The sequence below is a fragment of the Ursus maritimus genome (assembly GCF_017311325.1).
Source record: "Ursus maritimus isolate PB19 chromosome X unlocalized genomic scaffold, ASM1731132v1 scaffold_X1, whole genome shotgun sequence".
NCBI lineage: Eukaryota > Metazoa > Chordata > Mammalia > Carnivora > Ursidae > Ursus > Ursus maritimus.
In genome coordinates, this window is record NW_024423319.1 from 41,944,292 (window position 1) to 41,959,575 (window position 15,284).

The following is a 15,284-nucleotide window of genomic DNA, read 5'->3' on the forward strand; positions in this document are numbered from 1 at the left end:
ATTTGCACGGCATGCTTCTCCAACTTTTTAATAAATAAACATTTTTACTCACGAGGAGCCCCCTCGGCCATTTCAATAGCAGTGATTCCCACAGACCACACATCACTCTGCAAAAGAGAAAAATGACCCCAAAAAGTCATTAAACAATGGGAAACTAATAGTATTTAGAATCTCAAAACAATCTTTGGATGGGGGACTGTCAAAGTCAGAATCATTTTATGGGTTTTCTACAATGAACCTTCATTATAGGCTGGCATTATAGGAAGACGTTATCTGAGCTTGTGATGAACCGGTGACTGCACTACACAACAGGATGATATGGGACAGGGTTCAGTGTAAGGAAAATTCATCTTGAATGCATCACTATTGTTGCCTTAACTGAAATAGCAAAAGGAGCTTGCTGTGAAGAAATCCTATCACATAGATGTATTAGCTGTGCCATCTTAGGTAAATGATTTAAATGATTTTAAATGATTTAACTCTCTGTACGTCAGTTTCACTCTCTATAAAATGGAGATAATAATGATATCCATCTCATAGCACTGATATGAGTATTAAATGAAATAACATATATAAAGGCAGTCAGTTCCTCGAATATAGTAAATTGAGAATATAATTATTGTTATTCTGGGAAATTATATTCTAAGAGGCTCAAGGAAATTATCCTTGCTATTAACTGCACTTTGTTTTTTAGAATGTGGAAAGGGCACAGGGCTGGAGGTACACTCACTGCCTGGCTGGATGACTCCTACACAAGTTAACTGAATTCTGAGAATCTCGTTAGATTTCTTAGCTTGTGATGGTGTAAGTTGAAGCTTTCTTTCAATTTACATGGGGCTAAAATTAAAAATAAATAATTAATATAAGTGAAAGTCCTTGGAAGACTGCAAAAAGTTGTACAAGTATAAGGCATCCACTTAAAAGTTTTTGACAGCAAGCCACTTAAAAGAACATTATGCTTCCATAGTCTCCATAGACTGTAATAGTACTAGACTATAAGCTCTCAATAGATTCACTTACAGATCAAGCAGAGGGCATTTAAGGGAAAGGGAAAAGAGATGAGACTTGAATTAATCAACTTCAAGTATTGAGTCCTAGGTTCCACACAACAAAAACCACAATGAATTGTTTGGATGACTTACGATGTGAAGAGTGAGTGTGGTTTTTCCAGTCTATAGCAAATGGAGAGTTTTCTTTCCACATCAGCTTTTTTGAAATGTGTATGTAGATGTATATTGTCTAAATTGCAGTTTCAGTGGAAATTTTAATAAATAGCATGAATTGTTACTTAATTTGTCTATTCCACTGATTTTCAGTGGTTTGGAGGTGAACCATGACAAGGATTTTCTCCATTACCCTGAGTAATCAAATTATTATTTTTTTTCTTTTTGGAGCTAAGTTACTGTGGGGATTAATAATTGGCTTTACATTCATTCATTTTTAAGTTTGCAAGGTTCTTTGCCCTGGAAGTTAAATTTCCATATAAAGCCACATAATATAATATTTTCCCCAAGAAGTTGCAAGCAACATGAACTAGACATTCTTCCTCAAATATAGATAATTCCCAATGGTCTACTTTGTCTACATTCTTAGAAAATATTATATTTATGCATATAATCAAACCACATATATGAATAGCAGCTTGTATTTCTTATTAGAGTTTAACATGAATGAATGAATTAGAGTTGCCCGCTTTTTATTCTTTCATCATCTAAAAATAAACATTAGTCAAAAGTCCTTTCCAAACTTTGATTCCCACTATCTGAATCCTCACACTTACTCTGTAATCATAGGAACGTCTCGGATCTTCATCACAGTCAATCACCTCAGGTGCCATCCAATATGGTGTTCCAATGAAACTATTTCTCCTCCCATTAGTTCTGCTCACCTGGGCACTCACTCCAAAATCCACTGCAAAATTCAGCATATGTCAAAATAATTAATCAGTAACAAAAAGCTCAATAAGTTATTGCTTTAACTTGGAAAGCCAATACAAAATCCACAATGGATAACAGATTTTCATTCCAGCCCAGAAAACTTTACCATGAAGTCTACTCCAGGAATACTGGGAAATAGGCTTTTGCTGCTATTTATGTTGGAAAGAAACTCAGAAGTACTATTATAAATCTACAGTAGGTTTGGCTGAAAGTTCACCATGAATATTAAAAATAAAGTTCCATCAGTATACCCTGAACCTCTGAAGTGATAACATATGTAGTGTTTGGACCTGCCACCAAGCTGGAGGAAGACCAGCACTATAAGCAACATCTAAGAAATCTAAAACCTATTAGTAGTTTATTAGGAAGCCTTGCTCATGACATTAGAAAGTCCTATTTCACCAATGAAGAAAAATGAGTTTTCTGCTAGAATTTAGTTTAAGTTCTTCTACAGATCTTCTGAATCAGATGCAAATATTTACTGTGGTATCTATATCTTAGCTTAGACTATAAAAGTTCAGTCTTCTATTCATCTGTGGGATACATTATATGAAAATATTTAGTATGGTATCCTCAGTAACAGACAGAAAAAAAAGGCTGAAGTAGACTGGGGTTATTTAGTCCAGAAAAAATAAGATGAAAAATGAAAGTAGATGAATTTTTTCAGGGATGAAAAATGAAGTAGATTTTCTAATTTAGAATGGTTTCCAGGAATCTAAAGGATGGAGAATAACACTGACTGAACAGTAGTTTGAAGTACTTAGGAGAAGAAATGAAAAATTAAAAAGAGTTTACAGTAGTCTTTAAGGAAGGATTTAACAAAACAAGAAATGTCTGTAATATGTGAAAATCATTATTGGGTGTTGAACAATCTTCTTATCTAGATTTTTTTTTGAGAATACATTAAATCAAAGTTCAGTGTTCTTACTATCCCCTGAGGGCCAACTTCAAGGGCCAAGAGATACCTATGAAGGCCATGAGCTAATACACATGACATTCAGGGAAGAAAATGAAAGGGGAAAAGACTAGAAGAAGAGTGATGGATGGAAGAAAAGGAAAAAAGAAAAGCTTGAAATTTAGATAAAAGTAGAGATGAGATCTCAACAATGGCATAGTTTAACCTTTCTTTAATAACCTAGGTACCAGAATGTAAGGATTATTGATCAATTGCAATTACAATACAATCACTTTCCAGTCTCTTTCCTTTCAATGCTCCCTCTGATGTCCTTGGGTTTGCCTTCTGCAACCTTCTCCTTACAATATGTTGCTTCAAAATATACTGGAATCTGAGAAATGTAAAACCCAATGTATAATGGTTGTATGTAAAATAAGCCTGATTAAATTCTAATGCAGTGCTAAAAGGTCTCTCCTACAGAGTAAAGTACATAAGCTTTAGTGCATGGACTTTGTGACAGACTTTTCAGTGGCTCTTCATTTACTTACAATGTCTCTTCCGTGTTGCAAATGGTAGAGTTGGCCAGAAACCTGACCCAAATATATGGGAGTGCTGCCACATGTGAACATAGTGTGTATGTAGCTTTGTGACAGACTATCTTTGTGACAGACTATCTCGCATTTGAATGTGAGATCCAAATTCCCCTTATATATTAACAGGGTCTTAAAATTACGTTATGCTAGCTTTGTAGCTTTTAGACACATAAGACATAATACATTTTCTTGAAATTACTTTTTTTCTTATTTCAAGAACAATTACCTCAAGATTCTTCCACAAATATTCTAGTCAATGAATGAACAAAATTTCTGCTGTGGTAGTTTTTGTTCATCAGGAAAATGGGAACTATCTTAAGGTCATGCTAGAGGCATGGTAGGCAAGAATAGATTGTCATTTAAAAATAATATAAGATTTAATAACCAGTGATTTATATTCTATATCAATGAGGTTATCTGCCATTGCATAGTACTGACATTATTCATATGGTATTATTTATAAACCAACCAACGATATTTATTTTAAACATTAAAAGATGCAGTAAGTTGTGCTCTGTGTGCCTGTGAGACAATATGTGTAGTTCTTTTCAAATAAATTATGCCATTTTGAATCCTGGAATAGAAAGCCAGGGACTTTCTGGTCTTTTGATTTCTAATTCTGAACTTGATTTGGATATTATGGGAGCAACTGATATCAGTTCTTTAAATATTTGAAGGAAAATTCCAAAGAAGCAATTTGTACTTAAGTAATTTAAAAGTTCTTTGATATTATTTGGAAAATATGATTTTGTGATGTGGAAGAATTGCCTTTTTGTTTCCTTGTTCATGGCACAGAACCTTGCACACAATAAATACTCAATTCAATTACTCAAATAAATATAATATCTATACTTAATAGAGAGTAAAACAATTACCAAAATGTAAGCCTTCCATTATAACTTAAAAGCTTTTAACTACATGATTTCAGAGAAGCAGTAAAAGGTGCGTTTTTCTTCTGCTCCACCTCCCTCCCCAAACAAATTTCCAAATTTTGACTGGTTTTGTAAGCAAGGAAAACACAGCCTAAATAAGTAGAGGATATTGTCCAGTGACATGATAAAAAACACAGTTGTCTTACAGGATTCTTCTCCATTAAAATATCGGAGGCCTCACTTAAAGTACAAGAACAAACTTACCAAGTTTTACTTCAGCATTATGAGTCAGTAGCACATTCTGACCTTTGATGTCCCGGTGAATTACACGGTGTGCATGAAGATGAGCTAAGCCCTGCGCATAGATAGATATATATTTATTTAGAAAGTCACAGCCAGTATATATATTTTCTCTTTTTCTGGTACTGTTCTTAGTATTTTTGGAAGAACTTTTGGTAAGAAAAATGGCCCAGATTTGCATTTTTCAGACAAAATTCTTTCTTTAGGCTGGAATTACTACAACCAGTTCCCAGAAATACTACTTTTGGCTATAAGGAAAGGAAAATAAATCAGGACACCCATGAAAGGAAAAGAACACCAAAAAGTAATGTTTGTATACATTGGGCCATTTACCTTCCTTTCTAGTCTCCATATTTCCAACTAACCATAAGAGTGAAGACCTGGACATCTTAAATATCATAGCTCAGTCATTGTTTTACTCTATTCTTCATCCAACCATTTGTTTAATCCAAAATATTTTCTAGTCAACCTTGTAGGCTGAGAATTTGGGGGAATATGGAAATTCATTTTAAAGCATTTGCAATTTGTATTGGCTTACCATGCTGGATCCAGCCCACTCACCACTAAAACTAACCTGTGACCCGCTTAACCCGTGACCTGGCTTCAGGGAGATTTCTCCAGATAATAACTGGGGATTAATAATAGAAGTGACAGTAAAAACAGCTAATAATTATTGAGTCCTTTATTTTATTTTAGCTTTTGCCAGGGACTGTGCTAAGTGCTTTACATAGAGAAAATTATGAAATCAACACTTCAATCCTTTGAGGAAGGTACTAATATCACCCCATATTACAGTCAAGAAAAGTGAGATCTTGAAAAATTAAGTAACTGATTCAAGGACACAAAGCTAATATATGGTGAACAAGAATTTAAACTCAGTCCAGAGTTTACTCAACTAATTACACTATTAGCACAAGTGAATCCAATTAAGATGGGAGGAAGAACATTCAAACATTATATATCAGTGGTGCTATCCAGTTCTGTTAATATCCTCCTCTGGTGACCCTAAGCACTTAAGCCACGAAGAAAAATTTGAATGTGGTAGATTAAGAAGATTGTTCTTACCCAATTTGGTATTCAAAATAAAACAAGTTTTTAAAGCAGGGTATTATTCAAATAGGATATCTGTTTGCAAAATGGTTATGGAAGGTTTGGGGCCATTCAGTAAAACAACACTGACTTTCGTCTCACTTTTTCTTAATCTCTAATGATAGTGCTACTTTTTTTTTTAAAGAACTCTAAAAGTCCGAATAATGTAATAAATATTCCAAGTGGTTATTTCCATGATCCAATGAACATAACAGTCTAACTCTGACAGAGCCATTAAAGGCCATGATTTGGAAGGGCCTGGCTACCCATCTTGCAATCTACCTAAAGTTAAGGACATCACCTGAAAATCTGCTCTCTCTAAAGCCATTTGGGTTTTTTGGGTATCTTGATCCAGAGGTTATGTTCAGAATTCTTAAACTACCCTATATAGGCAGGTATAAGGTACATTGCATATATCACTCCCAGGTGTTTTCAGGGCCAGGGAAGAATGACTGTATGAAGACTCACCTGAAGGATTTCTCGGCAGATATAAGCAATCCAATCTTCTTTCAAACTCTGATTTCTGGTCATTCTCACTACATCAGTGACAGAGCCTGCTGCACATAACTCCATCACCATCTGCAGGGAAGCCAGTAAAGTGTCAAGAATTAAAAAGTAATTCTCTGAAAATATCTGGAGAGTTTTAGTCCATATGGCTTGTATTTATATGTGATGTTTAGAGATTAAGACACTGCAAAGACTGGCTCAATTGCCTGGTGGAAGTCTCTAAAGGCTAGTGGAATTAAAAAGAGTTGGAACATATCCAAGGATCTGTGGAAGGAGGAAAGGCAGGCATCACACCAGGGTTATTTAACTAGGAGGTGGAATTTTTTTTTAAATAATTTTTATTTTGTTATATTAGTCACCATATAGTACATCCCCAGTTTTTGATGCAATGTTCCATGATTCATTACTTGTGTATAACACCCAGTGCACCATGCAATATGTGCCCTCCTTAATACCCATCACCGGCTTATCCCAATCCCCCAAGCCCCTCCCCTCTGAAGCCCTCGGTTTGGTTAGGAGGTGGAATTTGAGCTAAGACTTGAAGGATAGATAGTGTTTGAATATACTGAGAAGGAAGAACATTCAGATTATTGAAAACAGAATGATCACATGCCTTTAGAAACAAGCTTGTACAGGAGACAAGCCTGAGAGATGACTGGAGTTCAAGGGAAAAGACCATTGAGGGAACAGTTTGATGGCAAGTGAAAAAGCAGGAAAGAAGGATCTCAAAAGAATGTACCCCTCAAAATTAAGACTAGATTTGTTTTTATTGCTGTTTTGTTTTTATTTTACGTTCTAGATTATTTTCCCCTAAGATACTGGCAAACTATAATTCCAAGGGGGAAACTATCAATTGCATTCCTATAAGTCATTTTTTTCCCAAATGATTTTATTGCTAAGGAAAGTCTATTTTAAGGCTATTATAATTGACAGCATCTCATTCATTTATTACTTTATTAATAAAACCAATTTCTCAGAAAATCGATCTTTTTGCCATCAATGAATCAGGGGCCCAACTAGTAAATTTCCTTTCCCATTTTAGCTAACTAGAGGACTGGACAATGTGAAAGAGAATATATCTATTATAATCAACCCAGCAAACTTTTCATAAAGCACAAGGTTATGCATTAGTGCCTGTGTCAAAACTGCTATATAAATATAACAAAACATGTCATTTTTTGAACTGTAGGCAAGTTAGTTAATTTTTGCTGTAGAAGAAGGAAACCAAAAAGATACGCCCCAAATCATGAATATTTTAAAGTATACCTTATTTCCTTTTGGAATACTAACATTTTCTTTTCAGAAAATCACTCTTTTAATTAACAACAACTAATATTATTGCATGTATTTCACCTGAGTATGCTCTCACGAAACAGAAGAGAAGAAACAGACTAACAAAATCAATAATACAGATAAGCCACACAAGTTTAATTTTCATGTTAACTATATTAAATGTGCACAAAAGGTACATCTGTGGTACTGGAAGAAAAGGGATTCATTTTAAACCATGACAAACCTGAATTAAAGCCATTCACTCATATTGCAAGTGAATTTTAAGTTCCTATGGGTCAGGGACATGTCTCTTCAGCTCATCCATGTAAGCCCAGAATCTAGCAGAAGGAGTGACAAATTGATGGTTTTTTTTTTTTTTTAAGATTTCATGTATTTATTTGACAGAGAGAGAGAGCATGTATGCTCAAGCAGGGGGAGCTGCAGATAGAAGGAGAGGGAGAAGCCGGCTCCCTGCTGAGCAGGGAGTCCAATGGGGGGCTCGATCCCAGGACCCTGAGACCATGATCTGAGCCAAAGGCAGATGCTTAACCAACTGAGCCACCCAGGCACCCCAAATAGATCGTTCCGAATGAATATGTTAAATGATTGAATGAATTGAGTACTGATAAATATATCCAAAAAGGAGATTGCTATACAGTTAAGAGGAAAAAAAAACCTTGTAAGTAAAAATGTATTGAAAGACAAATTTTGTGGGGCGCCTGGGTGGCTCAGTCATTAAGCGTCTGCCTTCAGCTCAGGGCGTGATCCCTGCGTTCTGGAATCGAGCCCCACATCAGGCTCCTCCTTTGGGAGCCTGCTTCTTCCTCTCCCACTCCCCCTGCTTGTGTTCCCTCTCTTGCTGGCTGTCTCTCTCTCTGTCAAATAAATAAATAAAATCTTTAAAAAAAGAGAGAGAAAGACAAATTTTGTATGCCAAAAATATACCAGTAGCCATTAAAACTGTGCAGCAATAAAATGTCAACTGGTTGTCAGACAAAAGAAGATATACTTAACTGGACATTTGGAAGAAAATAGAGTTAAAGTGAAGATTCGAGGTTCTCAAGCTGTGGTACCCAGACCAGTAGCATCAATATCACCTGTGAACTTGTTAAGTTCAAATTCATGGACCCGCACCCCATACTAACTGAATCAGTAACTCTATGGGTGGAGCTCAGCCATCCGTGTTTTATCAGGCTTTCCAGAAGATCCTGATGCATGCTAAAGTTTCAGAACCACTATCTCAATTCAATCCCTTGTTGAAAACCTTTCTATAATGTCCACTGTCCTTCAAAGTCCATTATACGAAGTGTAACAATCTTCCCTTGACAACTGAAGATTCTGAAAAGTCTTGGTTATTATTTTGAAAAAAAACAACAACAACAGTGCTATTCTTGACTTGAACTGGAAATGGAAATGTAGCCAGCAAGTGTACACTGACCTCACTTATGTTCTAAATATCTCTTTTTAAATAAACATATTTTTGACCAAAGCTCATTTTCTTGTTTTTGACTATTTCTGCTATAGTGGGAAGGAGCAACAATTCTAGCAACTGTAGTGTAGGTTTGAGATACCCTCTAAAACTTATATCTCATTGATCAGTAATTTGTGATAGTATAGCATAAATAGGCTAAGGAAAGGATAAGTCAACTAACATTTAGAAAAGAACTCCTGGGATTTATGTTTAAACATAAGTGTATATACTTAGAAAAATTTAAATGCACCCATATGTTCATGCCAAATGCTAATTAGGATTGATATTTATCCAGTCATTATTTTTAAGTCCATCAGGTAGTCTCCTTAGCCATACCTCTAAATTACCAGCAAATGTACATAAAAAGTTAAAAGCAGCAAAACTGTATTTGACAAGAAATATGTTAGATATTCCCAGTGTTCATTTGAGTCCTCCCCTATTTTACCCTGAAACCCCCTGCCAGGAACTTAAGTTTCCTGAAATTATTCCATATTTATCACTTCCATCTCCAGGAATCAGAACACAGTTTGCTATACTACTTTGAGCAGTTGAGTTCCTAAATTTTCCTGTGGTGCACAAAAGTACAAAAGTGACATCTCAGCTTATGAAAATGTATTTCCTCAAGTGAGACTTAGTCTTAGGAAATAAGATCAAGGTAATTAAATACATACCCAAAGCTGGTGCCTCTGGCCAGAGGGGCTCAGCTTGAAAAAAGCACCATAGAAGGACACAATGTTTTTGTGGAAGGAGTACTTCTTCAAAAGGTTGAGTTCAGTTCTGAGATCCTCTTCCTCATCCTGCAGAATAAGAATAGACAGTAGACAATAAAACTCCTAAGCTATGCCAGTTAATAACTATGGGATTCTAAACTATGGTAGAAAAAAGGAAATCCTATGGCTACCCATTATGTCACAGAGCAATTTATAATAAAACCTCAACTAGAAATGTCGGAGAACAGAGACCTCTGGTTAACTGGGAATTTGGGAGAAAACAAAGCTTAATTGAAAATCCTTTAAATTCATTGGTTCTCAAAGTGTGATCCCTGAACCAGCAGCAATCGCCACTGCATAAAGTTTTCAATGAATAGAATCGTTACATTTTTGTTTATTTTGTGGCAGTTTTGTTGAGATATGATTTACATACCTATAATTCATCCATTTAAAGTGTAAAATTCAATGGTTTTTAGTATATTTACAGAATTATACAACCATCACCACAATCCATTTTAAAACATTTTTATCACCCCAAAAGGAAACTTCATACTCTTTAGTTATCACTCCCAAATTCTGCTACACACACATCCCAGCTTTAATGAACCACTCATATATTTTCTATTTCTTTAGATATATCTATCTTGGACATCTATGTGGAATTTTCCGACTTTTTTTCCCAAGATTCATCCATATTATAGAACATATTATTATTTTATTCATTTTCACTAATCAGTTGAAAGACATTTGGGTTATTTCCACCTTTTGGCTATTATGAATAATGATGCTGTGGGCATTCATATCAAGTTTTTGTGTGAATATATGATTTTATTTCTTTTGGTCATACCCAGTAGTGGAATTGTTAGGTCAAATGCTAACTCCGTATTTAACATTTTGATGAAATGCCAAATCGTTTTCCAAATGCTGCACCTATTCATACTCCCAAGAGCAATGATGATTCCAATTTCTCCATACTCTCACCAACACCTATTATTTTCTGTTTTATTATTATAGCCATCCTAGTGGGTTTCAAGTGGTATCTCATTGTGGTTTTCCCTTGCAATTCCCTGATGACTAGTCATATTAATGATCTGTTCATGTACTCGTTAGCCATTTGTATATGATCTTCAGAGGAATGTCTAATTGAAAACCTTTGCCCCTATTTCTAATTGGGTTATTTGTCTTTTTATTATTGAATCGTAAGATTTATTTATATATTCTAGATCCAAGTACTTAATAAGGTATATGATTTGCAAACATTTTCTCCCATTCTGTGGGTTGTCTTTTCACTATCTTGATAGTGTCTTTTGAGAAACAAAATTTTTAATTTTGATAAAGTCTGGTTTATTGATCTCTTGTCTTATTGTTTTTATTTTTGGTGTCATATCTAAGAATCCATTGCCAAATCTAAGGTCATGAAGATTTATTCCAATGTTTCCTTCTAAACATTTTGTAGCTCTAGTTATCACATTTTGACTTTTGATCATTTTGAGTTAATTTTCATATAAACTAGGGGTGTAAGTTAATTCTTTTATGTGTGGATATCTAGTTGTCTCAGCATTATTTGTTGAAAAGACTATTTTTCTCCATGAATTGTCTTTGCACCCTTGTCAAAAACTCATTGACCACAGATATATGGAAACAGTCTTATTCCACTGATCTGTATATCTGTCCTTATGCCTATACCACACTGACTTGGTTTATGCCTCATTGCATTTTAAAGGAACAGGTTTGATCTGTGCTAATCTTTTATAAAGGTATGCTTAAAGTCATTTATTTTCTTAATCACACCAGTGATACATAGGGAAAAATGTATTTATATATATATGAAGTTAAATATGTAAATGCTATATACTCACTGAATATTTCCTTCTATTAGTGGCAACAGTTGAGTATATATTCCTCCAATCATTTTTATTCTTCCAGAATATATATATCTCACTACTCTGCAACTTGCATGTCTTATTCAATACCTAGAGGATATGTTTCTATATCAATAAACATAAATGCACTTATTTTTTATGGATGCCTAGAATTGTGCAGATTAAAGATATGGATCTGCCACTCAGGGGACAGGTCAGGGCTAAAGGTACTATTTTTGAGGATTATCTCTACAGTGATAATTGAAGCTCTCCTTTTCTATGGGATTGCCAAGGTAGAATACATAATTTCAAGAGATATTTTTAGTAGAAGACAGTAGGATGTCATCAAAAAAGAGCCTCTAGGGGCACCTGGGTGGCTCAGTTAAGCATCCAACTCTTGATTTGGGCTCAGGTCATGATCTCAGGCTCCCAGTGCAGAGCCTGCTTAAGATTATCTCTCCCTCTCTTTCCACTTCCTTCCCTCCCCACCCCATCTTTCTCTCCCTCTCTAAAAAAAGAAACATCTACATTGGGCATTAGGACACCTGGGTTTTACCACTAATAGCTAAAAGTTGGAAATTTACTTAATCTTCCCAAAATTGAATTTATCCTCAAAAATCTGATGGAAGTTGGCTGCCATTACCTATCTCCATGGAACATTAATGGAGCCAAATGGGATAATTAATGTAAAGTTCTTTGAAGTCCTTGAAAGAAGACTGTTATAAATGCAAGGTATTATCATACAGTATCTTTGTTACTTGACTTTCTCATTTGCATTAGAGTGTTATCAGAGCTATACACCTTTTTCCACTTTTTGCCCTAATCTACAAACATCAGCAACTTTTGTTTCCATCACATTTGTTTTACTGGGGTGAAATGGAAAGCTATATTCTCTCCCTAAGATTCAGCTGTCCCCTTATACCAGGACAACCAAGTAGTTTCCATATGTTCCATAATCTATCTGTAACTATTCTTAGCCAATCTGAAAAAAAGCTCTTTGCTTCTCAATAATTTAAAAATCATCACACTTTATGAGTATACAGGTGCAATGCTTTGGAGAAAAATATCTTACAATGTTAACTTTAAAAAAGTAACTTAAATTGTAAGGAATTTCCAACGAGCATATCATTGGTTTATGCATGTAGGTATCATATCCCTAACTTAAAGGAAGTTACATACAAAGAAATAAGATTCACGTACATGAATGATATGACCATTGATGAATCCAGGATAGTGCATAATGAAGTTGAGTGTGATATGAAATCACTCAGGAAGTGATTACACTTGACAAATGGATTAACCACCTGGGTCCTCTGAATTCTTACTAGCTCTAAATTTCATTTGATTATAAATAAGAAAGTTCTACTGTATCTATAAAAGTTCAATTTATATAACCTTTTCAAGAGTATTCTTATTGTACAAAGTAAATACATATAGTAGTATATAAAGAAAAGATTTGATCAAAAAGTGTAATTTTTATTACATTTTTTTATTTGAGTATATTTGACATACAATGTTACATTAGTTTCAAGTATATGACTTAGTGATTCAATTTCTCTATATGTTATGCTATGCTTACCACAAGTGTAGGTACCATCTGTCACCACACAATACTGTTATAATATCACCGACTGTATTCCCTATCCTCACCTTTCATCCTTGTGACTTACTCATTCCATAACTGGAAGCCTGTATCTCCCACTCCCCTTCACTTGTTTTACCCAACCCCTTACTTTCTCCCCTCTGGCAACCATCACTTTGTTCTCTGTATTTATAGATCTGATTCTGCTGTTCGTTTATTCATTTGCTTTTTTAGATTCCACATGAGTGATATCATATGGTATTTGTCTCTCTCAGTCTGACTTATTTTACCTAGTAGAATGGCTAGAATTAAAAGACAAGAAATTACAAGTGTTAGAAAGGATGTGGAGAAAAAGGAACCCTCATGCAATGTTGACAGGAATGTAAATTGGTATATCCACTGCAGAAAACAGTATGGAAGTTCCTCAAAAAACTAAAAATAGAAAAGAAGCCTTTTTAATTAAAAGTAGTTGAGCTCCTGTTCTGAAATCCAGTGATAAAGGATACCTTTGACTTCTTTGGGGCAATGAATCAGAAAAGGGCCAACTGGCATGAAAAGTAATTAAGGAATTAACCTCTATCTTTAGTTCTCCCCAGAATTTCCTTCACTTACCTTGACTTGAAGACCTGAGCAGGGGAAAATGTATTTTCATCTTTGAACTGAAATTAATAGGTAGCTGAATATATCTAATATATCTAATGAATATATCTAATCAGTTATCAATTTCCTTCTTAGCGTATTCTCCCCCAGTAGATAAGATGGGCATTTTTTAAATATTTAGCTGTAGTGTGGTTGGACTTTAAAATTTGTTATGAAATAAATATAAGGCAATGTAGTAGGTTCTGAAATGTCCCCAAGAATTCATAATATACCTTGAAGAAAGTCTGAAATCTCAGAAAAATGACTAGCAGCTGCAGACCATTCTTTAATATTTCCCTGGGATTTTCCAGTGGATTTACCCATAAATATTCAACAACTAGAAAATAAATCTAAATACCTATTTGTCTTTGGGGGAAGGAGATGGGTCCTAGTTTCTCCAGCTGGAAACCCAATGACAGGTTCTCTCTTTGTATTTATTGTGTAATAAAGGCAGAAATAAATAAAACAATCAACTTGTAGCATGAGAATTCTATAGAAGTTCAAGTTCCAGTCTCATCCCAGACTCCTAAGGAAGCTCAGTTAATAAGCTCCCTTTGAATTCCCTTAACCTGTTTTCCACAAAGCTAAAAGTTGATCCTTGTGACTTTCATTCTTGCCATGTAGGACCACTGAACTTTCTGCTTTCTCTCTGATGTGGCTGTCCTTTGAAATGGTAACAACATTTGTCATCATATAGAAAAAAACTCAGGAACTAGCAATTTTGTATGTACATGGACACTCTCAGTTAGCAAGACACCATGGTTGTTTTGAAAGGAATATGAATTCATAAAGAGTGTGATAAATAGGCATGAGATGATAGTGTGGGGTGAGAACACAAAGAACATGTAAAAGAGAAGCAGGGGCCAGACTGAGTCCTTTAATTTGTTTGGTAGTTTGATTATCAAAGAGCTTCTTTTCTTTCTTTCTGAGTTAGAAAGTTCATGTCCCCAAGCAAGAATAGAATGGCTGGGCTCCAGGCAGCTATGCAGTTGCATTTGACCATAGTTTTAACCCTGTTTATAAGTAGGGCAAATATTCTGGTGCCATTTTACCTGTGAGGAATCTGAGGCCTAGAGAGGTAAGACCAGTTTTCCAAGTATTTCTCAGCTAAATTTAGGGGCAGACTTAGGATTTAAACTCGTGTGTCTGGACTTTCACATTATTGCTATTTCTATAAACCCTTGACTCAAAGAGATGCGTGTGCAGGTCACAAACTTCTTATCCCAAAGGATTCAGGATGATTTAGAGATACTAACTGGCTGATCAGCTAGCAGTTATTTTTCTTACCAAAATATATAATCAGAGAGTTCAAAGTTCCCAACTAGAAAAACTTTTAAGAGTGAGTTTCCCACATAAATGTAAACTCCCCCAAAACCAATAAACCAAGATCAGATATGTTTGGAAAGCATTAGTATGTTTGCCATTCTCAATTAACAGGAAGTTGAGCTTATGAGAAACACATAAGTACATTATATCCATCAGGCCAAGTGGGTAATTTAAAACTCTCACACATATCCCAGTAATATGATGCTATAGCATTTCCTGGCTCAGGGCC

The 15,284-nt window shown here is 35.0% G+C and overlaps 1 protein-coding gene across 1 annotated transcript in view; it reads right to left on the reverse strand.

Annotated features, from left to right (window-relative positions):
- The window catches only part of NRK (Nik related kinase), a 127,865-nt gene that overhangs the window by 51,773 nt on the left and 60,808 nt on the right, over positions 1 to 15,284 (reverse strand). The window contains exons 5-9 of the mRNA XM_040629493.1: positions 9,608 to 9,733; positions 6,155 to 6,265; positions 4,562 to 4,652; positions 1,781 to 1,911; positions 53 to 107 (exon numbers count right to left, since the gene is read on the reverse strand). Coding sequence (XP_040485427.1) covers positions 53 to 107; positions 1,781 to 1,911; positions 4,562 to 4,652; positions 6,155 to 6,265; positions 9,608 to 9,733 — 514 coding nt within the window. The remainder of the gene's footprint in view (positions 1 to 52; positions 108 to 1,780; positions 1,912 to 4,561; positions 4,653 to 6,154; positions 6,266 to 9,607; positions 9,734 to 15,284) is intronic.